Source organism: Heliangelus exortis, chromosome 6 (genome assembly GCF_036169615.1).
Source record: "Heliangelus exortis chromosome 6, bHelExo1.hap1, whole genome shotgun sequence".
Classification (NCBI taxonomy): domain Eukaryota; kingdom Metazoa; phylum Chordata; class Aves; order Apodiformes; family Trochilidae; genus Heliangelus; species Heliangelus exortis.
Window position 1 is genome coordinate 17,882,781 of NC_092427.1, and position 17,654 is coordinate 17,900,434.

At 44.4% G+C, this 17,654-nt stretch overlaps 1 protein-coding gene across 1 annotated transcript in view; it reads right to left on the reverse strand.

Moving 5' to 3' along the window:
* Positions 1 to 7,200: 7,200 nt before the first annotated feature.
* Positions 7,201 to 17,654, reverse strand: part of ABCA12 (ATP binding cassette subfamily A member 12) — an 88,055-nt gene continuing 77,601 nt past the window's right edge. Inside the window, exons 44-54 of the mRNA XM_071746905.1 lie at positions 17,164 to 17,323; positions 15,645 to 15,913; positions 14,823 to 15,033; positions 13,132 to 13,241; positions 12,459 to 12,603; positions 12,221 to 12,355; positions 10,815 to 10,918; positions 10,454 to 10,546; positions 9,892 to 9,997; positions 9,162 to 9,299; positions 7,201 to 7,938 (exon numbers count right to left, since the gene is read on the reverse strand). Of these exons, the coding sequence (XP_071603006.1) occupies positions 7,819 to 7,938; positions 9,162 to 9,299; positions 9,892 to 9,997; positions 10,454 to 10,546; positions 10,815 to 10,918; positions 12,221 to 12,355; positions 12,459 to 12,603; positions 13,132 to 13,241; positions 14,823 to 15,033; positions 15,645 to 15,913; positions 17,164 to 17,323 (1,591 nt within the window). The 3' untranslated portion in view covers positions 7,201 to 7,818. The remainder of the gene's footprint in view (positions 7,939 to 9,161; positions 9,300 to 9,891; positions 9,998 to 10,453; positions 10,547 to 10,814; positions 10,919 to 12,220; positions 12,356 to 12,458; positions 12,604 to 13,131; positions 13,242 to 14,822; positions 15,034 to 15,644; positions 15,914 to 17,163; positions 17,324 to 17,654) is intronic.

Genomic DNA, 17,654 nt, shown 5'->3' on the forward strand with positions numbered 1-17,654 from the left:
TCTTTACAGAGAGGGTGATCAAGCATTGGAATGGGCTGCCCCAGGAAGTAGTGGATTCTCCGTCCCTGGAGATATTTAAAAAGAGACTGGATGTGGCACTCAGTGCCAGGGTCTGGTAACCGTAGCGGGAGTTGATCAAGGGTTGGACTTGATGATCTCAGAGGTCCCTTCCAACCCAGCCAATTCTACGATTCTATGATTCTATGAGCAGACCCGGCCAGGAGCCTCGCCTGTGCCTTCTGAAGGACGAATGGCCCCGAGGCGATGGAGGGTGAACAATCTTAATTGCTTTTCTTTTCTTCTCTTAACAGCTCTTTCCCATAGTGACTCATTTGTGTAAAATCCTCGCCTCTTGAAATTTTTTCTCCCGTTAGAAACCTCTCTTTTCAGCGTGTGGTCATTTTATTCCCTGAAATAAATCATTATGGTTTACTTAAACCATAAAACTGGTTACCTTTTCCGATTTGTGCGACGTATGGGAACAGTGGCTGATATTTCCTCGCAAACAAAATATAAAATAATAGTTACAGACCGTAACACAAATGTATGAGTTTTGCTGCCATCCACTAATGCAAAAAGCTGCTTATGGGTAAAAAAACCCTGCTTGAAGAGTCTGTAACGAGGATGGTCCAATGCTGAAGATGGAGGAAGCAGGTTGAAAAGAAGACTTGTTGCCCATAAGAGGGAAGAAACTATTACAGCTACTCCAGTGTGTTAATGCAGAGGGCTCACAGTGTGAAACGCCAGCCAAGTAAGTAAACACTCCCTGTGTGGCATTTGTCTCCCTGGAGAAGCTTTAGTAATAATTTCTATGGAGGCTCTGAAGGCTAATAAGAAAAACGAATAAAGAAGTCAGCCTGAGCAATTGTTCTCTTCCTTTTTCATGGCAAACCTCACCCTGCCCTTGTCTGGCTGATCAGGTGCAGCCCTGATTTCCTGGGCTCCTGAAGCAGAACGGACTCAGCAATGTTGCAGCCTGCTTTGCAGTGATGGATGAGAATAATTATAATTGTTAATCTGATTAAGCTTATGGCCTCAAATTTTGCTTGTCTCACTGACACTGAAAATGCTTAAAGAAACACTTGAGGAGGAGCATAAGAAGGTGTAAGAAGCACGCGCTTCTGTGCACCTATATCACTATTGATCTTAGGACATGATCTAGTGCAAGGTGATGTGACTTTGCATTGAAATTGGGTCCCTGGGTTATGAACACACACCACACCTTCAGGCGAGTGGTACAGCAGGCAAAGAGGTTTCTCCTTTAGCTCATTTCTCTCTTTGGCAGTATTTTATATAGGAATTTTTGTGGAGCAAGATATGGTCCCACAGCCTGCTGCAGTCCAAAGCAGCCTGACTACAGGCTTAGACAAGAACTTAGACTGACTTACACCCTGTGCTGCATCTGGCTGCTTTGAGGGCACAGTTATGCCCTTAGAGGTAGAAAAATATTTTGAGTTCACAGACATCACAGCTCCCCAGAGATGGCTGATGAACACTTCTGCAGTACTCTGGTGTTTCTAGCATTTCTTAATGTTTGCATTGTTAACTTTTTAATGAGTTTTCTTGTCAAAGTTAACTCAAATGCTTTAGCTTCCAGAGTTCCTGGGAGCAGGGTATGTTCAGTCACTGCAAGACAGAAAGCCCTTGAGCACCAAAAAGGGTAAAAAAAAAAAAATCTCTTACCTTTCAGAAGCACATGAATCTTAATTGTTTTCCAGCAATCATTTGTTAGAGAAAATTGCTGTTAACAAGATGAAAATGGATTCTGTGGTTTTCCTCTGCCTTTCTTCTAGGGCTGGCTGCAAATAAATAGGAGGAATCCCTTTGGGATTAGGTTACCCAGATAAGGTAAGGGCCCTGATTCCACCTGTGAGATTCTCCAGGCTCCCACTGCAGCCACCCACCAAAGAGAGGATCCTTGAAAAGGTGATTCAGGGCTCTGCCTATCAACCTCCACCCCTTGTGATCCATCTCAAAGCCCATCTAGCTACAAGAACTCTCCACCCCTTCTCTGCTGAGGCTGCAGGAGCAAGGGAACAAAGCTCTCACACAGATGCTCACAGGTGTGACTGACACCTCAAGGAGCACTGGGTGCTCTGCAAGCCATGTCCCTGCTCCTGGGCCACTCCAGGAGCTCTGCCCCCAGTGGAGGAGTGGACCACTGCTGGGTGATGAAAACCCATGCAAAACTCCTTTGGAGCCCTTGGGGATATGGGTCACCAGGCAGGCTTCAGCTCTGTGCTGATGGTCCTCTCAGCACGTGTCTGTTTGAAACTGCACTGATGTAATTAAAGGTACTCTACTAATTGGATGCTCAGCCCTAAGGGAACTCCTTTAATTGCATTTCAATCTGTTCGGTATCATTTTAGCTTAAATTCATTGCTGCCTTGCACAGGGATAACCTGATTGGGTATGGTTATGGAGAGGCATCATCCTGCTTCCTCCTCCCCATCGCACTCTGGATGCACTTCAATTTGTTAGGCTCTGGCTGTGAAATAGCTGCTGCACATTAAAGCAGAGGGCTGTGCAAAACCCCTTTAGCTAGCAACTAGGACATAATGACTAGAGGGCTGAGAGTTCACCTTGACCTACTAATAGAGGGAAAAACCTCTATTATAACCCTGTCTCCACTTGGATTTTATCTCCTATGTGTTACTCTAAATTCTGTGATGCCTTGAAGATGCCTTCTTGTGTTTCTTTCTTTGGAGCCTGAGCTCTGTAGTGAAAGACCTACTGCTTAAAATTCCAGAGCCTCCATGAGAGGGGGTTGGGGCAGGTGCTCAGATTGTTGCTTTGAGCTTTAAAGCTTGTAGGAGCACTGCCACTTCTTTCTCTTACCTCCCAGCTGGGGTCCACCAGAACCACTCTCCTGTTTCTAAAAGTCTCTTCTAGTGGAGGGTGCCCCCCCTTCCCCACCCCCGAGGAACCAAGAGCTGCAGAGAGAAACGTGATTTCAGGCTGTGGGTTAAGCACAAGTTATGTCTTTTCCTTCACCCTGGGCTGACTGTTTCACCATGTGCGTTTCCTTCACCCTGGGCAGGGCTCTGTTTCACCATGTGCTGGCTTTCAGGTGCTGCAGGATTGCACCATGACAAGGGGCAGGCCCCAGTCCCAAAATATTGATATCCCTTGGCATGCTACAGGTATTTTGGGCGGATTGGTCAGGCCTGGAAGGGCCACGCTCCCTGCTCCCTGCAGCCCAGACCTGCAGGGCCGATCCTCCCCCCTCATTACCAGGGCTGGGATGTGAGTGGTGTGAGGAGCAGAGCCAACAGCAAGTTAGTGCTGGCTGCAGCCCATACTAATGTTGTTCTTACTATTTCAGTGCCATTTCCACCCTCTCCCTGAACAACTAAATTAATTAGACTGATTTGTTTCTATTTAGATACTGTTGTGGAATAGTAATTTGGTGGATTCAATTTTTTTTTTTTTTTTGGTCATTCCCCACTGCTTCTTTTCTCTTAATACACTGTTGATATTTTGTTATAGCTATGCAAGATCACAGCTGTTGTCTGAAAAAAAATAAAAAAAAAAAAAGAAAAAGGGTAAAAAATCATGCTATGTGCTGTTGCCATCCAACAACCATTTTTCTTCCTCCACCAGCTCACAAAAAAAACCCTTCCCTTATTAAGGCCATACATTTTTCTGGGCTTGTAAAAAGCCAGAAAAAGCCCAAACCCTTACAATAGCTTCATTGAAGCTTCAGCAATGTAAGGAAGCTGGAAACACTACGATAGTCTGGAGCTCTGAACCTGCAAATTCTGGATCCCAGGAGTGACAGGCAGCAGGTTTGTGCTTTACTAGTCACTGAGTTGTATTTCCCTGGATCTGTTCATTTGACCTACAAACAGGTTTTCTGACCTGATCAAGCAAGAAAACCACTCCTCCTGTCCTCATGAAATGACAGAAAAAAAAAAAAAATCCTATTAAACCTTGAATTTACATGCACACTAGTGGTCAGGGTTGAGAGAAGCATTGTGTAATGTTGGCTCTTCTGTCCAGCTTTCCTCAGCCCTAGCCAGACCTTGTCTGACCCTGCCAAGTCAGTCCTTGGTGGCCATGTCCACGGAGATGGAAGGTAAGCACACGTCAGGCTGGGGAATCACCGGGCTCTTATCGGCAGCACAAAGTGATAAACGAAGGAAAGCCAGGACAGAGATTTGAATCATCTCCAAATCCACAGCTCCAATTACAAAACTGATTTGAATCAGTCTCACAATCCACCTGACCAATTACAAAATTCCTCCCTGGCTCCCAGGTCCTGGCCTTGTTCCGTGGTTGGGTATACCTGGTGTCTGTAGTATTTCAGAGCACTTTTAAATTAAGCTCAGAGGAGGTCCCTGCAGTTCCAGGTAACACGTAGGGCCCATGCAATTGCTCCAGCAGGGCTTGGCCTGCACTGTTGCTCCCTGTTGCCTCAAACAAGATTATTAGGGTCATTGAAGAGAGATTGCATTAAAAAGAAGTGAGATGAAAAGACTGTTCTCCCCCTGGACTGCAGCATCCATCTCTCCCTCCAGCAGAGGTGATGTGCAGTGCCAGAAGGAGCACTCCCCTGTCCCTTCCAGGGACACCAGGGTCAGTGTTTTCCATGGTTTTACCTACCCGCTCAGACCAAAAAAAGGGCCGAGCTTGTTGGCTGCCTGGCTTTTTCTGAAAGCAGAGTCACAGAGTAAATAAAAAATTTCTGAGGGGATTCAGAGAAGGCTGACAATGGGAGGGAGTTGCTATTACACCTGCACATCAGTGGGGTGAAGATTCCTGCAAGCACTGACAAGGGGAGTGTCCCCATCCTTCCCCTGATGTGTATAGTCTGCTCGTAACCTTTAAGAAAGGTTTTATCCGTTGTTTTCTCAGGCAGGGCTCTGTTTTTCTGGTCACCCCTGGAATCAGAATCAGCTCTCCTTGGGGAAGCAAAAGGGCACTGAGAAACCTGGAGCTGGTGTTCAGAGGCAGGACAGCATTAGCTATCACAGTTTTCATCCTGGGATCCAGGCTGGGGTGTGTCCTACCTCTGAAAGGGACAGATTGGATCTGGGAAGCTCTGCAGGATATTTGTAACTTGGCACAAAAGGTAATTCAGCCCCTGGTGATGTTATATCCAACCACCTTGCCAGATGTTCCAGCCCCCTAAACAGTCATAACTGCTTCTCCACAGGTTTCCATTAAATTCCCTTAAGTATGTAAACCTGGCTTGTTTGGACCAGTACCTGCAGACTTGATTGCAGAAGCAGATGTTTTATTTTTACCTGCAAGTGAAAATGGTGAGCGTACATCATGACCATGACACATCCTGCATGAAGCAGATGTTTCTATTAATGCCAGAATAGAGTGGAAATTCAAAGGATGCTTTTTTGATTTTTTTTTTTTTTAACTCTATTTTACCCATTAAACTGCAACTTGCTGAAGTATTCCAATGATTCACTTTTTTTTTTTTTTTTTTAATTTTTTTTTATTAGGCTCTAAAGGGACAAAAAAGAATAGCTTTGTATCAGCCTCCCTCAATTAAATGTAAAGTACATCTGGACAGAGTCTGCAGATCCATCTTTCACTGGCAGTTGCAAAGCCATCGACATAATAAAATAATGCTCTGATTGGTATTACAAGGCTGTATTTAAATCATTGGCATTCATGCTCTGAGTCCTTTGCAGGGAGCACAAGCCCTCCATTAGAGAAAAGCTTAATTTTATACTGTGATCTGTATAAGATATGCAATGAAAATGAGAAAAAAAAGCTTTTGCAGAGCTAGAGACATCATAATAGATGCTACAATGAATGTCTGGGCTGCTTTTTCAGTTATTTACAAACTGCAGGTGTCAAATGCATTCTGGAAAGAAGCTGAATTCCAGTTTTAATTAGTCAGCAGGTTGAGGCATAACTCAGGGCTTGATAATACCTTCAATCCATAACAGAGCTCCTCTTGCTGTCAGTAGGAAGTTTACACCAAGGAGAAAATGTGACCTCCTTGCAGAAGCTAAACTCTGAACTCCAGTATCCTGCTGTAAAATCTGGAATGCCCTTGATATTTCAAGTACCTGTTCCTTCCATGATTATCTCAGCAAGCCTTAGCATCAAAGGGGAACTGAACTAGTAAAATGCCTGTGGTGATCAGGGTGAGGAGGATGTGTCATTGCAGCTCTCATCTGAAGTTCCCTTTGGCTCAAATCAGCTCTGGGAAAAGAAAAAATATAAACAACAAACCCTCTGTCTGGAACTGTGTGTGCCAACCCAAATCTGAGTGCCATATGGGCCTTCCCCAGGTCTTGCAAGGTAAATAGGACCTGGCTCTCTCAGCAATCTGTACTGAGAGCAGCAGTGAGATCAGTGAGCTCAAAAACTTTCAGTTCAATATGTGCTTGAAGTGTGCCACATACATCAATACCCTGACCCAAAACTGAGCCTTTGAAGTCTTGTGCTGATACATATAATAAAGAGTAATATTAAACTATTCTACCTAGTAATCATGCCAAGGGGGACAAGCAGAAGGTGTGTGCTGGAGTGCTGAGCTCAGCAGCTGGGGGCAGCAGCTCAAATGTGGGCAGAGGTCTTGTTTAAAATCAGAGTCTTCAAAGGAGCAGCTAATTGTGCCTTAGATTGGATATATGGAAAAATTTCTTTACTGAGAGAGTGGTCAAGTATTGAAACAGGTTGCCCAGGGAGTTACCATCCCTGGAGGTGTTCATAAAAAAATTTGGATGTGGCACTTTAGGACATGGTTTAGTGGGCATGGTGGTGTTGGACTGATGGTTGGACTTGATGATCTTAGAGGTGTTTTCCAACATTAATGATTCTATGATTCTGTTCTACGATTATGTGAGAAAAAAACAGCTCTAGAGTTGTAGGGGCAGCTACCACTTGGGTGTTGAGGACATTCACTGAACAGGAAGCAGAACCTCCTGGGAGAGGGAGGTTGGCAGAGGCAGATGTTAAGGATTTCTGAGCAAGGGAGAAGCTCATTGCTTTTACTCTGTTCAGGGAAACACAATGCCCCATTAGAGGATTTGACCAATATACCTGCCTTGTACCACTCTCCTGTGTAATGGAGAAGTGAAGAAGCAGCAAGGGGCTGGTTGGTAGATTGATGTTTCATTGGAGACCAAGAGCCAGGAAACTGCCTGGGAATGGAGGACTTACTCAAGGAGTTACATAGAGCTGGAATAAACTACAGGAAAAAAAAAAAAACAGAACCATTGGAAGTGCTGACTTTTAAAATAATTATATTTTTACTGATAGAACCCACACATACAGATAAGATTTATGTCACCAACAGCATATGCAACTCTCAGTATGTAACACCTCACAACACTTCCCTTGAGGAAGGGTGAGGGTGGGAACCTCATTTCACCAGTGGGGAACCTGTCAAAACTGAGTGACTTTCTCAAGGTCCCCCAGTTGGCTTTCAGAGAGGGCAGCTGTGGGGCTGCTTTTCTGCCAGCACCCCTGCACTGCTGAAAGCTCCTCTGCTTCATCATGGCCATGTCTGCTGCAGGCAAATGGACACAAGCAGCAGGTGGTGGCAAGTTAAGTCATCACAGGCACTAAAAGTGATCATAAAACAAGAACTGGGTGGGGGGAAAAAAAAAAAAAAAGAGAACCTGTGAAAAGACCAATCTGATTTGTAACCAAATGCCAGTCTTAAATGCCTACCATGATCCTAGTAACAAAATAAGTGCATATCAAAAAAAAAAAAAAAGTACTACAAGAAAATGTGACTTTTTAACCTTGCCATTCCAGAATCATAGAAAAAAGGCTGGAAGAACCCCAAGGGGTCATCAGGTCTTTTCCCCAGCTTCTATGATCCCCTGTGGTTAGGTCTCTTCAATAGATGGAACTTATGGTGCTATCTTGGCTACTTGTGTCAGAGCTGTCCAGTGTCACATCAGGACCTGCATCCATGCAATCAGGATCTGCTTGATCTTTAGCAAAGTTGATGAAAACCTAGAAGTGTAAAGGAACACAGTCAGTATGTTATAGATAAGAGCATTTATGATATGAGCAAATATAATAAAAAGGAATGGCTGTTCATTTGATTGTGAGCCTGGAGAGTGCTCAGGAGTGGATTCAAGCCAGGTTTGAGCTTTGTGAATGTGAGGTTTCTGTGTGTTAATATAAACAAATGGACCCACACTCCTGTGGGGATGAAACTGGGGATGCAAAGGCAGACATTTCTGTACAAAACCTCATTGTCCTGCAGCTCATGTGTCAAAAGTACTAGTGTGGTAATACCCCTGTAGTAGCTCATTTTGATCACAGTGTAATGCAGCTGTATTATTACTTCACAAGCCCATCTGTCTGGATATAATTGACATTCATGGATGCAGAACTGCATATTATACATATAGACGTATATAATCACACATAACAATCTTTGTTTGAACAGTATCTAATGAATACATAAAATATTCTTACTAAAACACTATCTGTGGTCACATTTGCATATACACAAACCCAAGCTGTCCTCCCACAAAACATAACTTGGGTCTTCCTGACTGTTTCTTCTACCACTGCCCCTTATTACAACAACATTGAGGACCTCCTCCCCTTGGATCTCCACAATTCCTCTGGCTACAGGCCTGCAGTTTTTGTTTCTCTCAGCAGGACAGACCTAATAGATTGGATACTGATGGTCAACACAATTATTTCTTCTGGATAGTCCTTTCAGCACCCCTTCAGCTGCGTCTCCTACAGGATTTTAATGCCAGTAGGGATGTTCTTCCAAGGGAAAATGGAAGGAACTTCACCACGAAGCTAGGTTTGGAGTAATGTGCCAGATGAACTTACAACCAACTACAACACAGAGCAAAATCAAGCAGATTTCCGGGATTGTTGGGAAAAGTCTGACTCCAGGAAGCCTAGCACTGGACTCAGAGGTGATTTGTGATCCTGCCCTTCATCTACACCCACGAGGGCTGCTGAAATCAGTAGATGTGGAGGGAAGAACAAATTCTTCATGCTACAGGAAGCTTTCTATGGACATTTCCTGAGCTCCAGCACAGGTATCTGGAGGCAGTAGTACTGATAAAGTACCCCCAGGAGGGATATAGATGGAAATCCCTTTCAAAATGTAGTCTATTGGCTGCAGCAGTCCATTATGTGTACCCATCAGTCTGCTCCCCTGCTAACAGTTTTAAATGGATGGCCACACAGCTTTAATTCCTTACCTCCTCTAATGTTGTTTGACTCACTGAGAAGTGCCTGATATTGAAAGCTGCTTTGCTGGCTTCCAGGAGATCAAATATATTTGCCACCCCTCCTGCAGAGACTGGCACATGATACTCTACCATGTTGAAATGCCGGTCCTGTGGGAACAAGAATGATGGTGGAAAGTTAAGAAGTTGCTGCCTGTAAAGAACAAACACATCTGATGGATGTTGTGCTGAGAAAGAGAGAGAAGAGGAGCTGAATACAAGAGAATGAAGGGGCAGAGGGTGCATTCTGTCCTTCTGGCTCCCAGAGGTGAAGAATAGCATTGTCTTGTATTGACCAGTGTTTCCCCATCAGGAGTTTTTGTGGGTTTTGTGACTGGGAGATGGTAACTGAACCCCAGAAGCTTGAGGGTAGCCACAGCATTACTCAGTCATCTCATTACCCACTGAATATAAAATGGGCCTCCATATAGTCCAAGCTTCAGGGGGTACCATTCTTGGGGGCAGAGGGTCACCTAGCAGCTACCTTATAGGACCACTGCAGCTGTTTGTCTGAGGTTATTTAAGCTGCCAAGGAACTTGGGTGCTCCAACTCTTGGCTGCTGCTGCTGATAGCAGTGATAATTGTGTATGAATCCCTTACATGGCTCTATGTGCACAGTGTGTTACAAGACACTGTGTAACACTCGTGGTTAATTTGAAGGGATTGGAGAGGGCCCCACCTCAAAACATTTGTCCTGCTTACCTTCAGGCACGTATTTGGAAAGTGTGACTTCATGAACTCTGTCAGCATCTCAGTGCTAACTGTGTTGCTATTTAAGTGCATCTTCACAGTGAACCCTCTTCCAAACCTAGGTGAAAAAGAAAATCACCATTGACACAGCAGGAAAGAAAAACAGATAAATAAAATCCTTTGAGAATGCTGAACAGCCTTGTTGAGGAACTCTAATTCAGACAGAGTGCAGCCTGAATGGGGTCAGGGTTGTTAACCTGGACTGAATCTTAATAAGAAGCCAAACTATTGTGATAACTAATAAAATCAAAGCTCTACCCTGACATGCATTTCACATTTTTGGTAGTGAACAGATTGCTTTTGGGAACACATCTCTGGGAAAAAAGGTTGTGAGGGTGTAGCAAGTGCATTAGTTAACACAAAATTTCATTGGTGTTAGTAAGAAACCTAAACCAGAGAATGACATCATTTTTATTCCCTGTTAGCAAAGGTCTCATGTTCCCAGCCCTCAAAGCTGTAGGTTGGATACTCTGTTGGCCCTCCAGTGAAAGTGAAATGGGTACAATTTACTGACCTGCTCTTGATATGCTGCAGAGAGCCAATGCACTGGAAACTCCCATTCACCATCATAGCCAGTCTGGTGCAGAGGGCTTCACATTCCTCCATGCTGAAAAATCAACCAAGAAACTACAATAAGTCATTAAGAAGGTATAAAAAAAAAAGAGTTATTTCAGTGGCTGGTGAACATTACTGATCTTCTCCAGAGTACTAAAGTGTTGTGAGTCTATGTGGACACCCATATTCAGCAACAAGAAACCTCCAAGCTGGTCATAGCTTAGTGCCCTGAAATTCTGTAAAGATTGATGGGGATTTCTTGAAGAACGGACCTCTCCAAGCCTTCTGCAGACCTGGAGACAGAGCCAAACCAGCCCTACCTGTGGGATGTGAGTATCACTGAGCATTTGTTCTGCACTTCCTCACTGATGATTTTCCAAAGGTGGCGTTTAGCATTTGGGTCCATTCCAGAGCTTGGTTCATCCTGTTGAGGAAGACAGGGCTGAATAAAAATTTGAACTCACCACCTGGTCTCCCTGACACTTGTGCTCTTTTTAGGATCATTATTAGGATTGTGTTTGGCAGTAAGGATCCACAGGAGATTGTGAAGATCTTGTGAAGATCTTGGAAGATTCTCTTCTGGCTCTATGGATCTGTCTGAGAAAACTTACACTCCCTTCAAGCAGAAGCAAGCCAGCTTGACTAAGACCTTCATCCTCACTGCCCTTTGGAGCTGGTGACTGACAGGAAGTTCCAGTCTCTGTTGGACTGCAGAGGAACTGGTTGGCTGGGACACCACCAGCTAAGATCAGCTCCACTGTGCATTTCATACCATGGTGTTTTACATAACCTTAAGAAACACAGGCATAACCTCAGATGAGAAGCTTATCCTTATCAACTGGTGCTTGGTTCCCACCTGAGTTTTGTTTCCTTCTGCTTATGCTGACAAAGCAAGTGTTGCATTTCTTCATTTAGAGAGACAGTAAACCAGAGATGAAAGGTGGTATTCTATCTCCCTCATGTCTTATGTGCTCATAAAATTGTTAGCCAATTTCCAATTGACAAATGGTTATTTTTGAGGATAACACCTCAGTTCACCTTCAGTTCAGGCAGCAGGCAGCATAGATGAAATTTCCCCACCTTCTATTTTTATAGAGATTTTCTTTATGTCACAAAAGCAGCTAGAGGGCTGGTGTATGTGGTCAGAAGTAAAGGCAGTAGTGCTGGGCTTGAGACAGATTAGGACAAGGGAGACTTATGTCCACTAGATATCAAATTTAGTATTGGGAAAGCTGCTCACAGAGCACTGCACACATTCACAACACAGCAAGTGGAAAAATGGCACAAAATGTTGCATTTTAACAATAGCTTCTCATGGAAGAACTGGAAACTTCAAAGTGAAAGACAAAAAGTGAAGCCAAACCTAGAAAAATAGTTTTATATTCTAATCTTAAGGGAAATTGCTCCTCAGGCTTCTTAGAGATTTGAAGGCTTGGATGCCGCTTCTCTTGCAAAAAAGCACTGGGAACTAGGAGAGTTCTAGGATCTTTTTTTTGACCTCTGGAAGAAGCTAACTAACTGGCAGACTTGCCACTCCTATGCCCTCAAAAAAATATTCAGGTGCTTGCTGGAATCTAAAGTTTCTTCTGATGCACGTGTTGTCAGGGTAAGTACAGGTATCTGTGTCCTGCATGCTGGGCCTGAGGAGGTTGTGCTAGACTGTCACAGTACCCCTGCCATCCCAAAGACCTGTTCATCTTTCCCCAACAGGGTCCCCATTTCTCACCAGCAGCAGAATTGATGGATTCCCAATGAGAGCCAGAGCAGTGGACAATTTTCTGTTGGTGCCATAACTGCACATTGAGGTGACTCTGTCCTTGTAGGCCATCAGATTCAGACGGTAGAGAAGTTGGAGTACAACCTATGGGAGCAAGAGTGCTGCTTTAACAACAATGTCCAGGCATAAATTACCACACACATTTCTACTTACTGAAAGATTAAAGTCAAGCCCAAGTTCTACTTACTCCTTTGATGCTTCTCTCTGGGATGCCATGGAGCCTGGCATAATAATACATGTGCTCCTCCACTGTCAGCAAGTCATCCAAGGCATCTTCTTGAGGACAGTAGCCAAAGAGTGACCAGTGTGCCTCACTAATGTCATTCAGAGACCTGTGTAAGGAAGAAAAATGAAAGAAAATTCCTTCCTTCTGCTTCATACTCCCTTCCCCAGCCCTTGAAGGAAAATGCTATGAACATGAGGGCTTTTTGGCCCTTCGTTCTGCACAGGACCATGATGTCTGTTAGTCAAGATGTCCAGTACATATCTCTCCAATTACTGCCAGCACTTAAGACAGCACAGATGCCATCCTCCTGTTAAAGAGCCATCAAGATGAATCCAGATACTAGCTCAGAAGTGGGCTCACAGTCAGCTGAGGATGTGAGTCTGATCCCATTTGCAATGCAATGAAGTGGAGGAAACACCACTGAGAACTGCAGAGGTACGACAGCAAATGCAGACCCCTAGGTAAGCAACCGTGCCACCTTCAAACAATGAAATCCCCTGCCTTATTTTATGTTTATTCTGGTTTGAGTGTTTTGTTTCAGACTTTTCAGACATTTCCTTTGCCATCCAGCCTAAAAAAATGCTCCTGGATTGATTTGCTCATGTGTCTTTCCCAGAAATCACATCTTTCATACCCGGAATGATCCTGGACCCGCAGTCTTCCACTGGATGCTCCAATATCACCTGTCAGCATCTTGAAGATGGTTGTCTTTCCAGCTCCATTCACACCAAGCAAGCCAAAGCACTGGGTTGCAGGGAAGAAAAGTAGAAATGTAACGGTGCTGTATTTACAATGCAGAAATACTGCTGTGAGATGAATGCTCAGTGCATCTTGTCTCTTCTCTGGACCCTTGAGCAAGATGAACTGCAGGAGCAGCAGAAGTACTTGGAGCACAGGGATGTGATAATGGAGGTTGTTTATGGTGCAATCTACTGCAGCATGTATTAGGGGCGTTTGTTCAATACTGTGAAGAGTCAAGGATGTGCCTCTAATAGAGTCATTCCTTTTACTGCAAGGTGCATTTCTGCAGTGAGCTCGGATGACAGGCCAAATCCTGATGATGTAATTTGTGCCAAGCCCCCCATTGACAGGAAGAGAGCTATTCATAGGAATGAGGTGAGTGGGGTCTGCGCTGTCACTGGTAAAACCTTAATGCGACTCAAGATTTTTGTCAAATAATCTCACTAATGCACTACATTAATAAGATTAAGAACTGTCTCCCTGCAGTGCACTTCAGTATCTCATGCTAAAATCGAGGTTTTATTGCTATGGTTGGAGATATGCAGTTGTGTGTTGCATGAGCAATCACCATTGTGCTGATGGTTACCATTATCATTACTGTCTTTAGCACAGACCAGCTGATGTGACAGTCCTCACATGTTGGACCCCTCCAGATGCACAGCATCAAGCCAAGGCTCTTCCCACCTTGAGGTCCATGCAGGGACAGTGTGTGTGCACAGTTTGTGGTGTGGGGCCAGCTGTGGCTTGGAAAAAATCCTCTGCCAGGAAGATGAGTGCCACAACCTTTAATGTGAGGCTGCTGTCCTCTACAGCTGCACCCTACATCCTTTCATATGCCCTGCACCTCAGGGGGACCCAGGCAATAAATAAATAAAAAAGATAATCAGGTACTAAAGATTACTTCTAAGCTTCCCCACAAGGCAGTGGCACAGCCTGAGGTAAGATTTGGTCTCCAGAGGCCTCATGAAATTTCCTCTGAGTCCCAGAGGTGCTCTGTGTGTGCCTGTCTATTCTCTTCCACAGGTCAGTGCTTTTGCACTGCACTAACATGACCAAAGAATGTTTTTTTCTTTTAGTTTTAAGTCCTGATTAATGAAAAGGTGTGCTCAGCTTACGTGATTTGTCTTTCCCTGATGGGAAAACACAAGCAGATGAGCCTTAATCACTGTCTCCAACACAGTTTAGGTGAATAATTGCAACTGGACAAATTCTGCTGTCTCCATTTACCATGTGCTAATCCACGGTGAGCCCTCCAAGGCTGTGCTGTGCTAAGCACTATACAAACACCACATGCAGACATTTTGCTCTGAATGCAGCTCCATCTCTGTCCCATGACTCTTCCTAGGGCTTTCAAACTGTCACTTGGTGTCCCAAATCCACCAGGAGCCTTTTTGTCACTACAGTAACTCCAGGAATCAATGAATGAGGCTAAGGAATGTGGGAGGAGGTAACAGTAGAGTAAACCATTACAGTCATGCTGGGACAGCAGCATGGACTTGAAGAGAAGATGACAATGGGACTGTGGATCTCATACTTTTCCTGCCCAGGCTGGAAGGTGCCCAGAGCCTTTTTCCCCTCACTTACCTCCCCAGCAGGAATCCCAAGGCTGATATTTTTCACAGCCATGATGCGTTTGTGAGGAAGGTGGTAGATCTTTGTGAGATTCTGGAGCTGCACCACATCAAAGTCAGCTTTGCCAGACTCCACCCGGTTTCTCTCTGCCTGGACATCCTCATCCTCTTCAGCCACAGGTGGCAGAAGTGATGCTTTGCCATGCACTCTGTCAAACAGAAACCTACAGGGAGCACAGAGAGGACACCTTACCCTCTAGCAAGCAGACAGCAAAGAGCCTGTGTGCTTGGAAAACTAAGGAGCCTACCTAGAAGACATCAGGATGTGGGATCTTATCAGTTTCTGTTCTCTCCTGATATTTGCACCATTTATGGAATTGAAAGGCCCAGTGCTCACTTTCAGCCTTATTTTTTTTCCCCTTTTCAGGTAAGATTCTGAGCAGGAGCAGGTCCTGCCTCATAGGCACACTCATGATGCAGGTGACAGGATTGTTCTTGCTCCTTCCTGGGGTGCATCCAAGCCAGAGAAGATGGGAGATGGACTGAGTCCTCTTACCAACCAGCTGAACATCAGCTTAACAAACTCAGAGCCCTCAAACAAGGGCCATAGTCTCAGCTAGCAAGGAGTACACCAAGGGACTCTGGTAACCTATAGCTATGTTAATTAATAGTCTGGTAGGTGCTGGGGCTGCTGCCAGAAACTTATTCCATGTTTGCAAAATGTTTTGGGAATTTATGAGCTTCATAATTGACAATGATGGTTAAAGAGCCCAGAATTAAACCACTGAGCATTGGCTGGCTCTGTTTTCATTGTGAAGCTCCAGATGTTACTTACTCTAGGACGTTGTTCCAGACTCTCTGAACCATCCTGTCATGAACTGTGAGACGAATGGCTAAAAACAGGGTGCCCTGGATAAACATGGCAAGCAGCTTGGATGTGGTCTTGTCCAGCTCAAAGGTTTTGTCAGGGTAGTCCACTCCATAGGCTTTTAAGAATCCCAGGAGTGCCTGATCTTGTGAGAGCTCAATCAGGCCATAGCCAAAGCAAAATTGTGGGAACAGAAGGAACGCATGCCTCAAGGTTTCAGCAAGATCATGCAAGCCCTGAAAAAAAAACAAACAAAAACCAAAAAGCAGCACGGTCAGTGACTGGCTTTATTCATTGAATAAATTCATAGGTTTTACTGTGGGAGTGAAGTGTAACAATTACATTGGGATTTGTTTGTGTCTCAGAGCAGAGATATATTGAGAGCAAAGAACTCTGGAGACAGCTCGTTTCAGAGGCACAAGGTCAGAAAAGTCAACAGGCAGCTCTGAGGTTGTGGTCACCCATAGTAAGCAGTAGCCAGTCACCCTGTGCATGCAGCAGCCCAAACCCACCCATGAGCTGGGGCTGAATCCTCCTAAAAATCCAGAGCTGCAGCACCAGCCTGCTGTGGTCCTGATCTTCCTTGTACCAACATCTCCATAAAATACAAGAGATGGCTTTAATAGACATAGAGGTGTGGTCTTACACTCCTGAACTCTCATACATAGAGATTTGGTATATTTCTAGCAGAATGAAGGATCAGTGCCCAAAGCACAGTGCAGAGGAAGTAAGTCAGCATGGAAAGAAGTTGCTTTCCTGACACTGGGGCACAGAGGGAAGAGAAGATGATCATAATTGCACATTCCTAAAACACACGGGATTGCTAAACAAGCACTGCCCAGCTAGAGAGAAAATTCCAACTAGGCTATTGTTTTACAAAGCAATTGCTCTTTATTAAAAAAAGGAAACTAAATGTTAGGTGTACATTTTTTCCCTATGATTCTGAGAGACATCTCAGTCTAAGAAAATGCTTTAACTTGAGGGAATCATCACTGTCATTCTTCATCCTTGCAGGGAGAAGGTGATTACATTACAGCCCTGTATGACAGACAGTTGGTGCTGGGCTTAACACAGTACATGTCAGACTCAGGGCAATGATGTCCAGCTGTCACTCTACACAGTTTGTGCTGCAAGAATTTAGCAATGCTAAATGGGGCAAACTCCCCATCAACTGGTTATCAAACATCTACACCCACTTCCTGCCCTCCTCTGCATGGGCCATTTTCTGCCTCTTTGTATTCTCCCCTCTGTCACCACCATTTCTTTCTTTGCTGGAGGTGCAGATTTACAGACAAGCCAGACTCGTGTTTGACTCATGTCCTGTCTACAGGAAACCCCACCAGTTCCTGCAGCCAGTGTCCCCTGCTTTGGTGTGTCTTAAATACCTTGAAACCAGCCAGCTGCTGAAGACCTGACCAAAGCTACAAAAGTCAAGAAGAAACTTCTTGCTGTTTTCCAAAGGATTTAGTATTAGTAGGATTCCTACCTGATCTGTGGCCTTTTCCTGGGAGATCAGGAATACAACTGAGTGAGTAATGATGGTGTTGATGCCAAAGAACAAGTTGACGCAGACATAAACGATGAAGGCCATTCCAGTTTCTTTGAAAAACCCAGCCAGCAGGTACATCCATGAAAATGTTGCATACCTATTAAAAGCCAAGAGTGGAGAATCCTACAGTAACTCGAAGAGCCACTGAAAACAAAAAGCCTAAAGATTTCAGACAACATAACAATTCTATTTTGGCATTTGTCTGCATTTCCATACTCCAGGAGCTTAAAGAAGGAAAGATAGCTTTGTATCTGTTAGAATTTGTTTGGAGAAAATATTTATGATACATACTTTGAACATGGAGTTCTGGCTAAATCATCCAGACTGGGCCTGGAGGCTTCAAAGCCAGGGAGACAATTTTGCCAAGTTTTCCTGAATTGTGTTGCTGAGTTGCTTTTTTTTTCCTCTCTGATTTTGAAATGCTTCTC